General features: G+C 39.6%; 2 protein-coding genes across 2 annotated transcripts in view; one reads left to right on the forward strand and one right to left on the reverse strand.

Moving 5' to 3' along the window:
* The window catches only part of clstn2a (calsyntenin 2a), a 152,204-nt gene extending 147,539 nt beyond the window's left edge, over nt 1–4,665 (reverse strand). The window contains exon 1 of the mRNA XM_020644452.3: nt 4,489–4,665. Coding sequence (XP_020500108.2) covers nt 4,489–4,561 — 73 coding nt within the window. The 5' untranslated portion in view covers nt 4,562–4,665. The remainder of the gene's footprint in view (nt 1–4,488) is intronic.
* A 2,572-nt stretch (nt 4,666–7,237) lies between these two features.
* Nucleotides 7,238–14,733, forward strand: nmnat3 (nicotinamide nucleotide adenylyltransferase 3). The gene is made up of 5 exons (XM_029279450.2): nt 7,238–7,378; nt 8,875–9,021; nt 11,334–11,517; nt 12,680–12,762; nt 13,964–14,733. The coding sequence occupies exons 2-5, from the start codon at nt 8,910–8,912 to the stop codon at nt 14,377–14,379; spliced, it is 795 nt and encodes a 264-aa protein (XP_029135283.2). The 5' UTR covers nt 7,238–7,378; nt 8,875–8,909; the 3' UTR covers nt 14,380–14,733.
* The last annotated feature ends 790 nt before the right edge of the window (nt 14,734–15,523 follow it).

Below are 15,523 nucleotides of genomic sequence, written 5' to 3' on the forward strand. Positions count from 1 at the left end.
CCAGTATACTGCCACTGCCTCGCCTCACATTAGCGATCTATGTTAACATACAATATTTCTTCAACCTGATTTAAATCATTCTGATTATGTATCCCTATTGACTGCTTGCATGGACACATAAATAAAGTGAACGGATCAAGACATATATGCATCAATCATATGCATGTAATCTCTTTTTCTTGAGGATGCTCAGGTCTTTTGATGTGTGCAGTGAAATGTTGAAAATGTTCTATTAGTCAGTGGTGGAGAGTAGGCTTGGGCAGTATCAATGTATTCATACCGTCTTGCCATTTTAGCAGGGTATATGACAGTATTTGTAAAAAAAAATATATATATATATATTCCGTTGTTGTAGCAATAACATTCACAGTTCATCACCTGGTTGCCTACCTAGGTTTTGCTTTAGCTTAGTTTTTGACGGGCTCAGCAGCACAGAGAGCAAAGCCGGACAGCTGGATTGCCAAGACAAAGGAATTCCTGTGGTATTTTTACAGATTCACTCGCGACAGCGCAAGATATTATGTATGTGGTATAAAACCGTTTAAAACACAAAAAGAAACACACACATACGGTAATTTTTCTAAACTTTCAACACGGGGTGTTTTATTCAGGAAAATAACCGGATGTTTTAATATTGTATATAGACATGAACAACGCATTATCAGATTTACTAATGTGGGCATGAAGCTGCAAGGAGGACCGAAGACTGGTGGAGCTATTACTGCCACATTCAGCAAACCAATAAGACATTGTTTACCCGCCGCAGTACTGTGTTAACCACCACTCAGTTTAAAACGTGACACAACTGTAAGACAATAACTGCACAAGATATACTTCACCTACGCTTATATAAATTCTGACGTTTTAATCAGCACATACAGCAACAGAAGCTTTAAGTAGCAGTTCCCACTTGTAGCAGTCTCACATGGGGGCTGCCACAATATGTCTTGTTACAACTACAAAATTACAGATTTCTCTGGTGTTGATAATTGTGGTAATATTTGATAAATATATTTTAGTGTAAGATTCTACTACAATTCTACATATTGTGCTTTTAACATTAACAGCATTTTTTTTTTTAACTCTTCTCTACTTCCATTATGGCTTTTTTTTGTTGTCCCTTCCTAAACCCATGTGACCAATATTGTTTGTTTTCTAAGACAGTTTTAATTCTTTCAGTCCAATTTCTTTTAAGGTCTCCTACATTTGTGTTCCTGGAGCTAACAGTGTAGCATTATGAACAAATTAAGAAATAAAACTAAAAAAAGGATATGAAGGTTTTGGATGGATTATGATTATGAATTAGAAAATTATCCAAGGTATAAAACATTGTGTTTTTTCCTTTTTTGCCTCTATACTCTTTCCTCGCCCCTTTTCTGCCGTTTCCTTTGTACTACTCTGTCTCCTCGAAAGTACCAGCTCAGTCTTTTGCTGACAACCAGCCACCTGGACAAGCTTCAAAGGCGAGGAGATGTTGGTGTCAAAGAAATTAAAGTGTTTATCGAGATAGTTTGAAATTACAGGAGTGTCCGAGGGTGTGAATGTTTGTCTGTGCTTTGGTGAGAGAACAAGGATGAGTGTGTGAGGGTGTCTCTCAGAAGTCAGCACTGCATGCAATGTTTATCCACCACATATTGAGCTGTGCTGACCAGAAAGCCCCACCGGGGGCCGTTGGACCAGCTGGTGCAAAACTGGCAGACATACACAGCCCTAAACACAAACACCTTTCTCTCTCTCTCACATACATCATTCTGTGGCAACAATTCCATTTCACTCCTCTCTTCCACCTTACGCCTCATCAGTCATATTATAATTAGCCGTGCTACGTAATTAACATCCAAATTAGGACCATAATTTGCATATTCACCCTTAATTGCATTTATTTCCAGCAGCAAATTACACCTTAGTCCTCCACACACTACTACCAGAACAAAGCACAAGGGTACTCTTGTCTTTTTCAACAGTGTCCCGCCATCATCACTCTTTGACATATAGAAAATGTGTAACTTACTGCTATGTGAAGCATCAGAAAACAAAAACTGGAAAGGAGGGAGGTTGAGTGTGTTTGAGTAAAGGTACAACAGGAGTAAAAAAAAAAGAAAATCAAACCAGGATAGGGAAGAGAAGGAATACAAATGGGAGAGAGGGGCGGTAATACAGGTAGTCTGGATACTGTGAGAATGTGACACTCTCAGATGAGAAGACTGCCTCACTATTTGTACATCTCACTTAAGCCCAAAAAAAAACGTAAGAATTGCTATGGCTATAAAGAGAAAGAAAGAGATTGAGGCCAGCTCAAGCTTGGAAAAAGAACAGAGAGGGAGAATGACGAAACACTTCTTCTCTCCCTCTTTGTCTCTTCCTGACATTTGCCCTCTGAATGGCATCAGCTCAACAGAGCGGCGCAACCTAACATTGATGTGGACTCAAAGGAAGAGAGACAGAGAGCGAGTCAGGGAGAAACCCAAGTGAAAAAGCAGAGGAAAGAAAGAGAACAGAAGGGGCGTGAATGACAGTAAAAAGGAAAAGAGAGACAGTAACGGCAAAGCTGCTTGTTTTCACAAGTCATTGCACAGAGGAGAAAACGTGAGTTATGCTTCCTTGTTCCACATTGCTTTCACAATTTATGTACTGGCAAGAAAAAATGCAGCTAAAAAGACACCCATAAATCTGATCTTGTTTTCCTTTTTTTATTCCTAAAATGTATCTTGCAGTGCCCCTCTAACCCTCTCATTCTGTGTTCTTTGGCATTTCTCTGCTCTGGCCTTCCTAACTTCTTATGTAAAGGTGTTCTGCAGCAAGTCTTTGTCTGATACTACTGTATTCTGCTGAGCTTGTAGAGCTTGGAAATATCTACACACAAAAAAAGCTCACTCTCTGTATCTCCTGCAGTGAGCAAACACTCAGCCAGCACACAGTGGCCTTGATCTGTTCCCTTTTAAAAGGGAAATAGCTGTAACAATACCATGTCTTATTGAATTTAAGGGAAAACAGTGTTGTTTTTTTTTAATGGGTCAAAGCAAATCCAGCCAGTTCATAATGTTTGGTTGCATAATACACTCAAGATTATGCAAAGCCTAGTTGACACATCACATTCACCTTTGGCAGTTGGATGATTCATTGAAATCTCCAAAGAAAAACAACTTCTTCTCGAAATTAAGTCTAATGCTAGTTAGACTTCCCAATGGCTCACAGCCACATGAAGGTCTCTTATAAGCAGGAAAGAAATTATAATGTTTGGTTGACTGCAGACAGAAAGTCAGCCCTGCACTCTCACTCTGGAGACCCAATTAATACCAATGTAAACCGCTGCTGCCCTTACAGGCAAAACCAGTACACACTGTTTGTGAGTGTGTGTGTGTGTGTGTGTGTGTGTGTGTGTGTGTGTGTGTGTGTGTGTGTGTGTGTGTGTGTGTGTGTGTGTGAGTGTAAAAGAGAGTCAGAGAGAGGAAGATGTAAGGGTATCACAGGGTGAGGATTAGGCTGAATAAACCGCGCTGAGTATGGATGATATCCAAAAAGGCTTTAAGATTATACCGCAGACTGAAATCACCCTCACATAACAACCAAACAACTAATCAGAAGTATTAACTTGACATACTCAATAAATGTCCTTTTGATGGTGTTAATCAATTTGCATATCAAGTCAACTGGGTCATGTAAGGTTGCCTTTAAGACATGAGGCTTAAGGGCGGTGAGTCTTCAAATCACCTTAGAGGGTGAAATTGACTCTTACTTGCGGACATGTGAAGTCATGTTAAGTTTGTTAGGTGTCCATCATCAAGCTTGTAAGATTTATCATCATTGATGAATTTTTTTTAAATACCAACTGTTCTTTAGTTCTCAAAATGTTAGGGTTTTTTGCCTAATGTATTATTCATTCATTCATTCATTTAAATTCATTAAAAAAATAGCAGCTGGTGTTTTTGACACTTTTATGCCTACATTTTCTCAAAACAGTCAATATTATGATTGTCCCCTAGTTTAATAGGCTACATAAATGACATCTCTTGGGTTTCAGTGTGAGCTCTAGCCTCCTTAAAGATTGTTTTTTTTAACAGTCCTGTCTTCATATGGCCTCAAGCAATCATACAATAAATCAGCCTAAGAGTAGAAAATAATGATCTTGTTGCAGACCTTAAAGTTTACATTATGGTTGTTTCAGTCACTCAGCCTTTTATCAGTTTATTTCAACCTGCAGCACAGACGCTGTAAAGTCCCTCCAAACTGAACACCTGTCCTATTAACTAACGTGTCCCCCATTCCCTGAACTTTCACTAAACAGTCAATAAATCTCCAGAACATCAACAGGTTTTCACTGAAAATGTAATTTCAACTTAGCTAGAGTCAGACAAAAAAACAAAAAAAACAACCAAGTTTTCTGACGGTCCGTAGGCGCTCTCCTTTGCCAACTTGTGCAACTCGGACACGATAAAGCGACCAAACATTCCGATGCCAAGTACATTTATTTCTTCATCATGTTCCTACCTTTTCCGCCGACAGCGCAGGAGTGGCCCCACATGAGCCAAAACAGCAAAAGAGGGACCCCGAGTGTCTCCATGGTGGTCGAGTTGTGTGGCAGATGTCTCGCAGTTCCCCTCTTCAGAAATCCTGGATCTCCTCCCCGGTGCGAGGATCTCGTGTACTCGGTGGATAGAGAGACTGTCAGCTGGTGTTGTAAGCAGAGAGAGAGAGAGAGAGAAACGCTGACGTTTAAACAGCGTCAATAAAACATTTATATCCGGTCAGCGGCTTTCAAAATAAAATGTATATCAACTGATTTCTATTTTAAAAAAAGATTAACGAAAAGGGTTGAATTCACGAAAAGTGAAAATTGCAGTATTTATTTGTATTGATAAAAACGCAGACCATCTCTCTATTGAGAATTGGTGCGCAAACAGATTTCCCCCTAAGCATGACAGGTTGCATGATTTTATGCTGAAGATGAAAACAACTTTTTGAGCAAATACATCTCGAGTCGTGTGGTGCGTTTGACAAAGCTGCTGTCAAAGAGAGAGAAGCCAGCAAGTGTTGGAGAGGTGGGGAAGTATGAGGGGGAGGTCTGTTTAAGATGAGTGTGAATGCGTTGGGTAGGTGCTAAGTGGGGAGAATTTGATTTTGACACCCCAGGAAATGAGAAATAGCAACCACTGACTGCATACCCCTAAGGAAATACAGCTGTACATGTTTCATAATTTCAATAAACCCCATGCTAAAGCAAGTTATAACACCAGCAGCTCACAAACAGCTGACACTGAAGCAATGACTAAGTGAGAGCATCAAAATAACATGTGCACACAGGGAACATCAATTAAAATGATAAAAGGCTTTATATCTGGTTTACCAACCTTTGCCACTAGTGACACTCAAAATAAGCTGAACTGTTTCTGTTTACTAATTGGGACTATTTAAACCATTCAACCATTCCTTAATTCTTCTTTAACTGTACCATTGTAATTGCCTGGAGAGGTCAAATCCAGCTACCCAGTCATTTGACACTGACATTTTCTTTTGCTCATAATAATAAAAGATACAAGATGAGATTTCCTCTTAGATCCATAGCCACATGTTGTTGATGCCTACCTGCTGGCTATAGACAGACAAGTTAGCAATGTGTATTCTTAATTGTTTATTTGCAGATACCCTTCATAAACTGCCTGCTAACTTACTTTGAACATTTTTAAAGAAATATCCCCAATTTAGAAAAAAACGTCGACGGCATATTTCTTCATTTTCATACAGCTTTCATAATCAAATGAAACAGCTGCCACAGAAAGCTGTTTTTGTTTTCAAACTGTATCCTCCTAACAAGAACTCGAACAGCTCAGCCATCCTCCCCCACACAGATTTGAGTTGTTCAGTTTTTACCCTGTGGCACAATCACTGGTTTTCTCTAACACCCGTATGTTCTTCAATTATTCCCCCGTGCTTCGTCTTCTACTGGGTGTGGGTGTGTGTTCGGGGATTATAGAGAGGGAGTGAGGGCAGACCTCAAGTGAGTTAAGAGGATAACAAAGATAGAGTGCATACACACATGCAAACACATGCAAGACCACATTTGCATGCACTTACAGTCAATTGTACACACACATACTTCCCAATTGGCTGTTGTGGCAGCTAAGTTACAGCAAAGCAGAGACACATGAAAGATGGTGCAGTCAGCAGACTGTCCCTACCCTTGGTCTAACTTTAAAGTCACAAACCATCAGGAGTATAGAGGACACAATTATTGCTCAGTAGTAAACTGGTTGCTTTTTGTCTTTAAACTTTTATCAGCATCTGTATTCTCCAGCAAGCCCAAACAGTTCACAAATTATACATTATTCAAAAGGTATATTAATTCTGAATCATTCATCTTTTTTATAAACAGACTGATTAATTAGAGACAGCATCCTCCCTTTTATAAGAACTGTTTTCTTTTTTTAAATAATTTATCTTAAAAAGCACAATCTGAACAAATGCCAACCATTCTCTTAGTAGGTTTATGTAAACATGAAAATGTCCATTTAAACTGACAAAATCTAAGTTGATTTCCTATTAAATTAATAACCCACACCCACCCCCACACACAAATAACAATAACAGCCCTGTTCTTGCATCATGGGCTCTCCACCTGAGCACCAAGCCAAACTGCTCAGACTCCCTCCCCCCCAAGGCCACAGTATAATCAAGTCTTCAGTGCAACTCATCAGTATTTTTTTAAATAAATCTCCTCTTCTCCTTCACCCTGTCAGTCTTGCTACAGGGTCCTGTTATGTACACATATCCCAACACTTACATACTTAACAATTTACATACAGTACTTCTTTTCAGAGTTTACTCTATACTCCCTTATACATTTCATCTGTGATACTTTCTTGAACCTTGACATACAGTACGCTATTCTTGTCCCTCTTTGGCAAAGCAGAGTAAATTGAAAACATATTAGCAGTACATCCATTTCTTCATCTGCTGCCAGCTGCACTACACACAGTCAATTAGGGATCGACAAAGCTTCTCCTTTTCGCCTGACAAGCAGTTAGCATCAGCGGACTGAAAGGTTACCCGGAGCATGTAGGTGTTTGATGCTCCACTTCTGTAAAGGTCAGCTACTAATTATTGCAGTTTTTTTTGCTGGAAAGAAACTCAGTGGCACAAAAACACGAGAGACTAACACTCCTGTGCATCTTAACTGTATGTTATTACAGATACTAACAGGCTGCGTGTCCTGTGCATGTCAGGACCATGGAGAGCTCCTTCACTTTCACTCAGAATAAGCGTCATCCAGCAGCGGGCGCAGTTGAGGCCAGTTTCTCTGAGCGGAACCATCGAGCTTCTCGGAACGGGGGAGTGTAAAAAGTGTAACACGCTGAGCTAAAAGCAACAATGTGAAAAGAAGGTAATCAAATTAATTGAAATTCATACTTTTAACGTGGGGAAATGTATAATTTGACATTTTATATCAACTACTGTTCATTTCATTTAAACAGTGTTACGAATGTGTGTTTTGTCGCTTTGTGCGTCTGTAAGTTTTACGAGGCTAATTCATCGTAGCTGCTTTTTCAATGTCAAGACTTCGTTTATAGAACATTATGTGCCCTCCTCTTACTGATATGTCGTCTTACTCCTAGTTTTTACGTCTCACTGCATGAAACGCTTGGTGTCATTTCTGTTATGAAAAAGGTGAGAGTCTCCGCTCTCGTGTGTTCATCATGCACCTGTCATCCGTACACTTTGTTTTGACTAATAAAGTTTGCTGCAGGAAGTTTCCACGATTGAAAAAAAAGTGTCATCTCCATCAGTGCAGTGTTTAAATGCCATTTCGCTGCGTTGTTGCACGACGTTAAAAGAAATAGGTCTATAGATTTAAAAAAAACAAAAAACATTTGGTTTCTTTTGGATGTTATTATCTTAAGACATGGAGCCCACACATTAGATAATAAACTACAAAAGTCTTGGAGGTTAATCCATTAAAAATGACTATAAAGAATGAGATAGTCTGGTTATACAAATACCTGCTGTGGAAGTCCTAAAAGTAGAGTGACAAATAACCTAGTCACGTCTCTTTAACAAACACATGATCAGATATATTAAGATGTATCTTGCCAGAGCTTTTATTGGGTTATTTAAAGTCTTGATTAAGGCCCGGCAAGTTTATTTACAGAGCACAATTCATACATTAAGCGATTCAAAATGATTTACAGAGTTAAGGCATTATACTGCGCTCCCTTTAAAAACAAGTTAATTTAATGTTTTTTTAATTGTACTTTAAAACCTGCTGCAGAGCCTGTTTTTTTTTTTTTTTTTAACCATATTTGGATCTAATGCGTTGACGGGGATTGTTCAAAGGCTTGTTTCTCATACAGGTACACAGTAAGACCAAATAACACTGCAGTGTTTCTCAACCTTTGGTGACTGACTGTGGCAAAGTGCCACCATATTTATTGTTGTTGTTTGTCATTTCTTTGGGTGTCCTAGTGATAAATGGGCTGAAAATGATGATAATAGAAACTACCACCAAATGACAAATAGGTTTTTTTTTTTTTTTTTTTTTTTTTGGTTTATGCAACTGAGGCAACCTTAGCCGATTTATTTGTAAGTAAAAACTGACTTTCGGATACGTAAAACTTTTCTGCACAGCTCCCTGTGGAAGGTTCTGGCAGAGGAATGTCTTTAACTGCTTTTACTTTCTAGTTCTCAGTCTATTTCTTATGTATTCATATTCTCCAAAGTCAGTATTAAAAACACAGAATTTGTAATTATTCACATAAATCTTATTTTTTACCTCCTGCATACCCATACCTTCAAAACCAGCGTCACTGGTAAGAGCCATAACGGTTCTCTTTTTCTTACTCCCATAATGTCAACAACTTTGTCTTCTGTTTTACCCCCAAGGTTCTTCAACAGTGAAGTGGGAGGTTAAAGCAGGGATGGCGACTCGCCGTGTGCCACTAGTCCTGCTGGCCTGCGGCTCCTTTAATCCCATCACCAACCAGCACATGAGACTGTTTGAACTGGCCAGAGACCACATGCACAGCACAGGTCAGATCCAGACTTCACAGATGCTGTGTTTGCTTTGTTTGTGTGTTTTATTTAACTTTACAGATGCCCTGTAGGGTCACAGCTCCTCCTGATGAAGCTTTTGATAATGCCCAACATTTGATATTCTTTTTTTTTAAGTTTTGTTTTGGGTCAGTTCACCTTTATTGGATAGGACAGCTGAAGAGAGCCGGAAATAGTGGGAGGAGAGAGTGGTGGATGACATGCAGCAATGGGCTAAGGGCCTATTTGAACCTACAGCTGGACTATAGCCTTTGTACATGCCACATGGGATGTGTGAAATAACCACAAAGCTATCCGGGTACCCCCAATTATTATTATTTTAATTAACAGTGCATCGCGTGATAATGTGCACAGTGAGAGAGAGAGGTTGATCATAGTAATTAGCCTAAAGAGAGTTATGACCTTACTCTGAAGCATTACTAGCTCATTGTTTTTCTTTTATGGTCTACAGATTTACTGTTTCGCTTCGCTGTTTCATCAAAATTTGTAACAGCAGCAGCAGGCAGCTGCTACCTGCAAACACGCCTTGATAAACCTACTGTCTCTGATCCTTATAGCTCCAAACAAACACAGTAAGAGCGAGGCTGTGGAAGAAAATGTAAAGTTAAGTTACTGTTAATGCACAGATTTATTTAACGAGCCGCTTGAATATAAATGCTCAAAGGAGGATAATACGTGCACTGGCATTCATGACAGATGTCATAAATATAATGAAAAATCAAAAAAAGACATCCAAATAACACGAATAAGTAAAGAAAGCAGAACAAGATCTTCACCCCAAGAAGCTCCCGTGTGAAGGATTTATTAAGTGACGGGAGCTCCTAAGTGTCATAAGTACAACTCCAGATGAATGCCTCTGTTCTGTATTATGCTCTTTGTAGTCCTAACCCAATATTTCTGATGCTGAAGACCAGTAGCGGCTCGTGCATTGTTCCCCAGGGAGGGCACAATTTCTCACTGATTGACAGGGACGTATATCTCAGTAAGCTTGATGCTAAAATTTACCGGAAAATGCTATTAACTGGCTAACCGAATTAGCATCGTGATAATCTTAATTTGGTAAAACAACACTTCAAACCAGTGGAGACATACTTTACAAAATGCTAACTTGTGTTTGTCTGGTCTGCTTCCTGCTGCTCTGATTCATCTTTATAAACAGTCAATGCTTAGATCAAATGACACTTGCTCTTTATGTCTCAGTTCATGGGACATATCCCTCTTCTGCCTACGTTTGGTTGGTAGTGTGTAATGCATTCATGAGCGCATTTTGGAATGGAGTCCTGCGCCCCGGAATCACCAATCAATGACTTTAGAAAGATAGAGCGTTTTTCATCTATGTATATTGCAGATTATAAATTTAACTCAATAACTACACAATAATAACTTTACCATTTTAAAATTGTACATGTATGTATATCCTTTATTGAAAATGTAATAAGTTTGAATAATCTTATTCAGTGAAGGTCTGTTATTCTCTTTGTGGGGAGTAGGTGGGCGGTGCCCTAGCGCCCTCTATTGACTATAGCCACCACTGCAGGTTCACGCCTAATTTGCACTTCCCTTGTACTTGTATGAATTTAAAGCTCATTCGCCCTCGGGTAAGTTTCTTGACATGTGTGGCCACTAAGTCGTATGTAACAATCGTGTCAGCAGACACAGGCTACTCACTAAACCCCAGCCAATTCACTTCCAAAGCTGCTCTTAGTTAGAGAACTGCCTGGTCACATGTTCATAATGACAACGTTATACCTTTAGAGCTATATCGCCCCTGAGTCAGCTCTCTCTAAGGTACTTTAAAAGCATTATTTATGTTCCTGCCAACTCAAACGCTCCTCTGTGCATGCATTCATAGAGTTTCCAGTTGACCCCTCACCAATAACAGGTCAGCTGACTGATTCCAGGGTGATCAGAAATTCTGCTTTTATCATGCCTGTTGCTGATTGTCTTGGCTATAGAAGCAGATGCAAATACATCTGCTTTTTATAAACTAGGGTGAGCAATATTTACAACTAGTTTCTCCTACAAAAATTCAGATTGTTTTAATACTTTAGTAACCCATTTATTAAAGCAGTTTCTAGACCAATAGAATTAATATCACAACATGAGCTGTTGAAGTATATATATTTTTTGCCTTTATCACTCAGTTTAAGCGATTGTCCTGTACTTTTAGAAAAGTACTGATATATGAACACCAGTATCTCTATGAGATGACTCTATCTGCTGATTTACATTCCATTTCTGTATCGTCTGACATGACCCAGAAAATGTGTTTTGATCCTCTCTTCCCTCAGGCCAGTACCAGGTGGTGGGTGGCATCGTGTCTCCAGTGAGTGACGGTTATGGAAAGCAAGGCCTGGTACTGGCTAAGCACAGAATCGCTATGGCTAAGTTGGCGCTGCAGAGCTCAAACTGGGTCACAGTTGATGAATGGGAGAGCCAACAGCCAGACTGGACAGAGACTGTGGTGACCATGAGGTATAAAACCTAGTCAGAGCACCATCAGAGTTAAAAGAAAAGTGATTCTTTGAGACAATAAGGCTGAATGTATCAGGAGAACATGCAGAGGACTTTGGGATTGAACTCAGCCTTCAAGAGGAATATTTGTTTCTCTTCTGATGCGTCCTAGTTTTACCACAGAACCAGCACCAGCAGAGTTCTGGGAGATGTACTCTCCTTGGCTGCTCCTCCATCCGTCCTGCTGCGTGCCAACCTCAACCGATTATTAAACAGAGTGTTGCCAGGCTCCCTGAGTCTCAATTACAAGCTCTGAGTTGCCAGACCAGACTGGACCCTCGTCAGGTCTGGGTTTTCATGAGGTGAAATCAGGGGCACAAGCTGCTAAATTCATTGGCTAAGTCGGATTTGTTGATATGCAAAGGGCTGTCTGGGCTCATGAATATGGGGGTGAAAGAGGCAGCAGAGTTAATCTGAATGATATATGAATATCTCAGTATTGCAGAAGTTTTCAGTGCAGCAATAGGAAATGTATTTGCAGATTGGTTTTATTGAGGTTTTCCCTTAGGGAATTAATCTTATATTTCACACACACTCTGTGTGTAGTTTGACATTTAAGATTATTTAAATCTTAAATGTAAAAAAGGTATCTCACTCTTGTTTCATTACATTTCTTCCATATTTCACTCTCCTTCTTGTCCACACTGCTGACAAAGCCCCTTTATGATTGCATCTCAGCCAGCCCCCACATGTTTGTGCAACATGGGTGATTATCAAGGCATGAAATGGCCTCTTGTCCGGAGGCATTGACGAAGCCATGTCACACGTAACCTTGCTCTCTAATGCATAAACTGCACACACGCAAATGGACTCACACATCTTTTAAGAAGCTTAACATGAAAACAGTGAAGTTTTTCATTCATCTCTCTTACATGTTCCTGTGTGACTCGTAGATTATTATATGTAACCATTGCAGATAGTTTGATGAAGCTTGACTTAAATTGAAAGAGTAACATGAATAATGAATGTACAACAGCTAGTGGTTAGTGGTTACATCAGCAAATAAATGGAGAAATATTCAATATGAAAATGGAATAATAAGGTACTTTTTTGTTATGTAGGATATCAAAGGAATACATTCTCAGCCTTTCTGTATCTGTCATTTGTTCTGTCTTTTGGGCAGGTATCATTACGGGCGTATTCTGAAGGAGTATGAAGGGCATGTTGAACAAGACGACTTCAATGGAAATTCTATTTCCCTCCCAAGTAAGAACCTCTTCATGTTGTGAATTCAGGATTTGTGTTGTAATGGATTTCTTCTCATGTTTGAATAGCAGTGTTGGCTGGTCTGTCCACTGGTTTGGTCCAGATGTAATTTAAATAGAAATAATGCAATAACTTTCAGGTGTATTACCTTCAAATATTCGACAAACTGTCTTGTTCTCAACCAGGTGAATCCTAGAGCATTTGTTGACCCCTCATTTTTCCTTCAAAGCCACCAGCAGGTCAACGCTCGACTTTGTCCAATACTGTTGGTTATATCAGAGTTATTGCTTATTAACACGTGTTTACATGTAACATACTGCACACATTCTGAACATGGTTAACAGTGTACCAGCGGACAGTAAGCCTGTTGGCATTATTGTCGTGTGCTTGTGTGTGTATGTATGAACAGCATGTATGAAAACTGTGTTTTTTTTATAACTGAAGGCTGGCCAATCATCGTCAAGGAAGATTCTCTAGGGTTATTCGTGAATTGTAAAAATATATACAGTATTATATGTTCATATTCATTTTAAAAAAATGTTCTGATGTTTTGTTCACAAAGAATGTATGTTTGCTTTGTTTGTCTCTCTTTTTTACTCTGCATTGTCTTATTTTCACAATGTGTACAGCAGCCTGCACAATTAGGTAAACATAGAAACCCAGCAGTGCACTGTGCAACTCTAACCCTATAAATAAAATGATTATTACAAAAATATACATAATGAATAAAATAAGCAAACTTATGATATATCTATCTTTCCCATTGAGCTCATGGCTTTCATTCTTCCATATGGGAGTTCATTTTTATACAGAAAAGGTGAACTAGTTGGTAATGATGTTTAAAAAAAAAAAAAAAAAAATTGTTTTTATTTTGTTTTCTTTGTTTTCGTATGTTTTTTCCCTGTTAAACTTTCTTTAAATCAAGAAGCATCATAAAACATCTTAAAGAATAATTAATGACTGCCAGCATTAAACTGAAAAGAACACGTGAAACAGTCGTTCTGTCCCTTGCTGCTTAGAAACCTCCCTCAGTCGCTTTAGAAATGTTAAACTGACCGACATCTTAGCATCTTTTTTCATGCAGCCTTCGTGTAGAACATATATCATGCCATGTTTTATCCTGTCCGTGGTAAAACGTTCAAGGAAAGCGCAGTAAAGACGTACACAGTGTCTTCCCCATCTTATCCTCCTTTCCCTCCAGGCCCCCGCCCCCAGCTGAAGCTCCTCTGCGGAGCTGATTTCCTCGACACCTTTAAGATCCCCGGCCTGTGGCAGGACGACCACGTGGAGGAGGTGGCCGGACATTTCGGTCTCGTCTGTGTTAGTCGAGGGGGTCTTCAACCCGAGCGAGCCGTGCACGAGTCAGACACCCTTTCCCGCCACAGTCAAAACATTTTCCTGGTGAGGGAGTGGGTGAGGAATGAAACGAGCGCTACCGAGGTCCGGCGAGCTCTTAGACGTGGTGTGAGCGTGAAGTACCTGATCCCAGATTCTGTGATAGATTATATTCACCAGCACAACCTCTACACGGAGGACAGCGAGAGGACAAACGAGGGCATGGTGCTGAGGCCGCTCGCCAAACAGGCACAACAGCCTGTGAAGAGTCTGGATGACTGATAGCTAGAAGGCTGATCATGAGAGACTCTGATGTGTGAGTTCACCCACAGATCAGTGCTTTTCTTCAGGGATGGGAAGCTCTGTTTAATTCAACCTGACTGCAGCGGGATAGAAATGTACACAAGCTGCAAACATCTATAAAGAAATAATAGTTTGCCAAAAACAAAATTCACCTGATTTCAGTTAGAAAAATCTAAACAGTGGGAGGCTTATTTTAAATAACGCCCAGCAAGAGTGCAAAATCTGAGCCCCGTCTTTGTGCCAGCATATGAAAGAACATTTTTAGCAGAAATGTTTTCATCATTTATAGCTTTATTCATTGCACATTTAAATAAAATCCTGTATATTTAAAGATTTCTGTCTGATGAGTGTTTTTTTTTTCCCTTTCCAAATCATGAAGACAATTCTCCCTCAAAAAGTTTGTACAATACAATACACCTACAAGGGTTTTATAGTGCTGACAAAGTCACTTTATATTCTGACTGTTTGTGAAACGTGGAATAAGGTGCATTAATCCATCATAATGTTAAGGAGTTGTCATATTTTGCTGTTTTAAAGCCGTGTGCTTCTGGTAGAGAAATTCTGTGTTCTAACCGTTCTTTAATGTCACCATGTTTCTTTGTATATATGTCCCATTTCTATTAAAGGATGTGCACCTACCAGAACACCCGCAGTGTACATTTTTAATTGTAGTAAACATAATCCTGTTTTTACATTCTTTGTGTGTTTTACTCGGCAGAAGCCTCCTGACAGCAATTAAGTGTGGATCTTTCAGTTTCACATTATCATCCACACACAGCGTCTGTGTATTTCCACCAAAGGATTTAAAGTAATCTTGACAGTTGCTCGGCTACAGGAGGTGCATTCTCACTGAGGCCAATGAGAGTGAGAGCATCGCTGCGAGTGATACGAACTGGCATCCTTAGAAAGATGCTATGTGTATGCGTGTCTCGTCTGTGTGCGTGTGTGTGTGTCCTTGTGTTCAGTTAGTGGGGGGATTGAGACAGTGGGTTGGCTGCAGCTGACCCAAAAATAGAGATTATCAAATTGAGTTATTTAAGCGAAACAAAAGCAGTGACAGGCCCATTGTGCTTTATTTAATTGTTGCAGATGGTTCATTTTAAGCTCAGGTGATTCTGCTTTT

This window comes from Labrus bergylta, chromosome 4 (genome assembly GCF_963930695.1).
Source record: "Labrus bergylta chromosome 4, fLabBer1.1, whole genome shotgun sequence".
In the NCBI taxonomy this organism is placed as follows: Eukaryota; Metazoa; Chordata; class Actinopteri; order Labriformes; family Labridae; genus Labrus; species Labrus bergylta.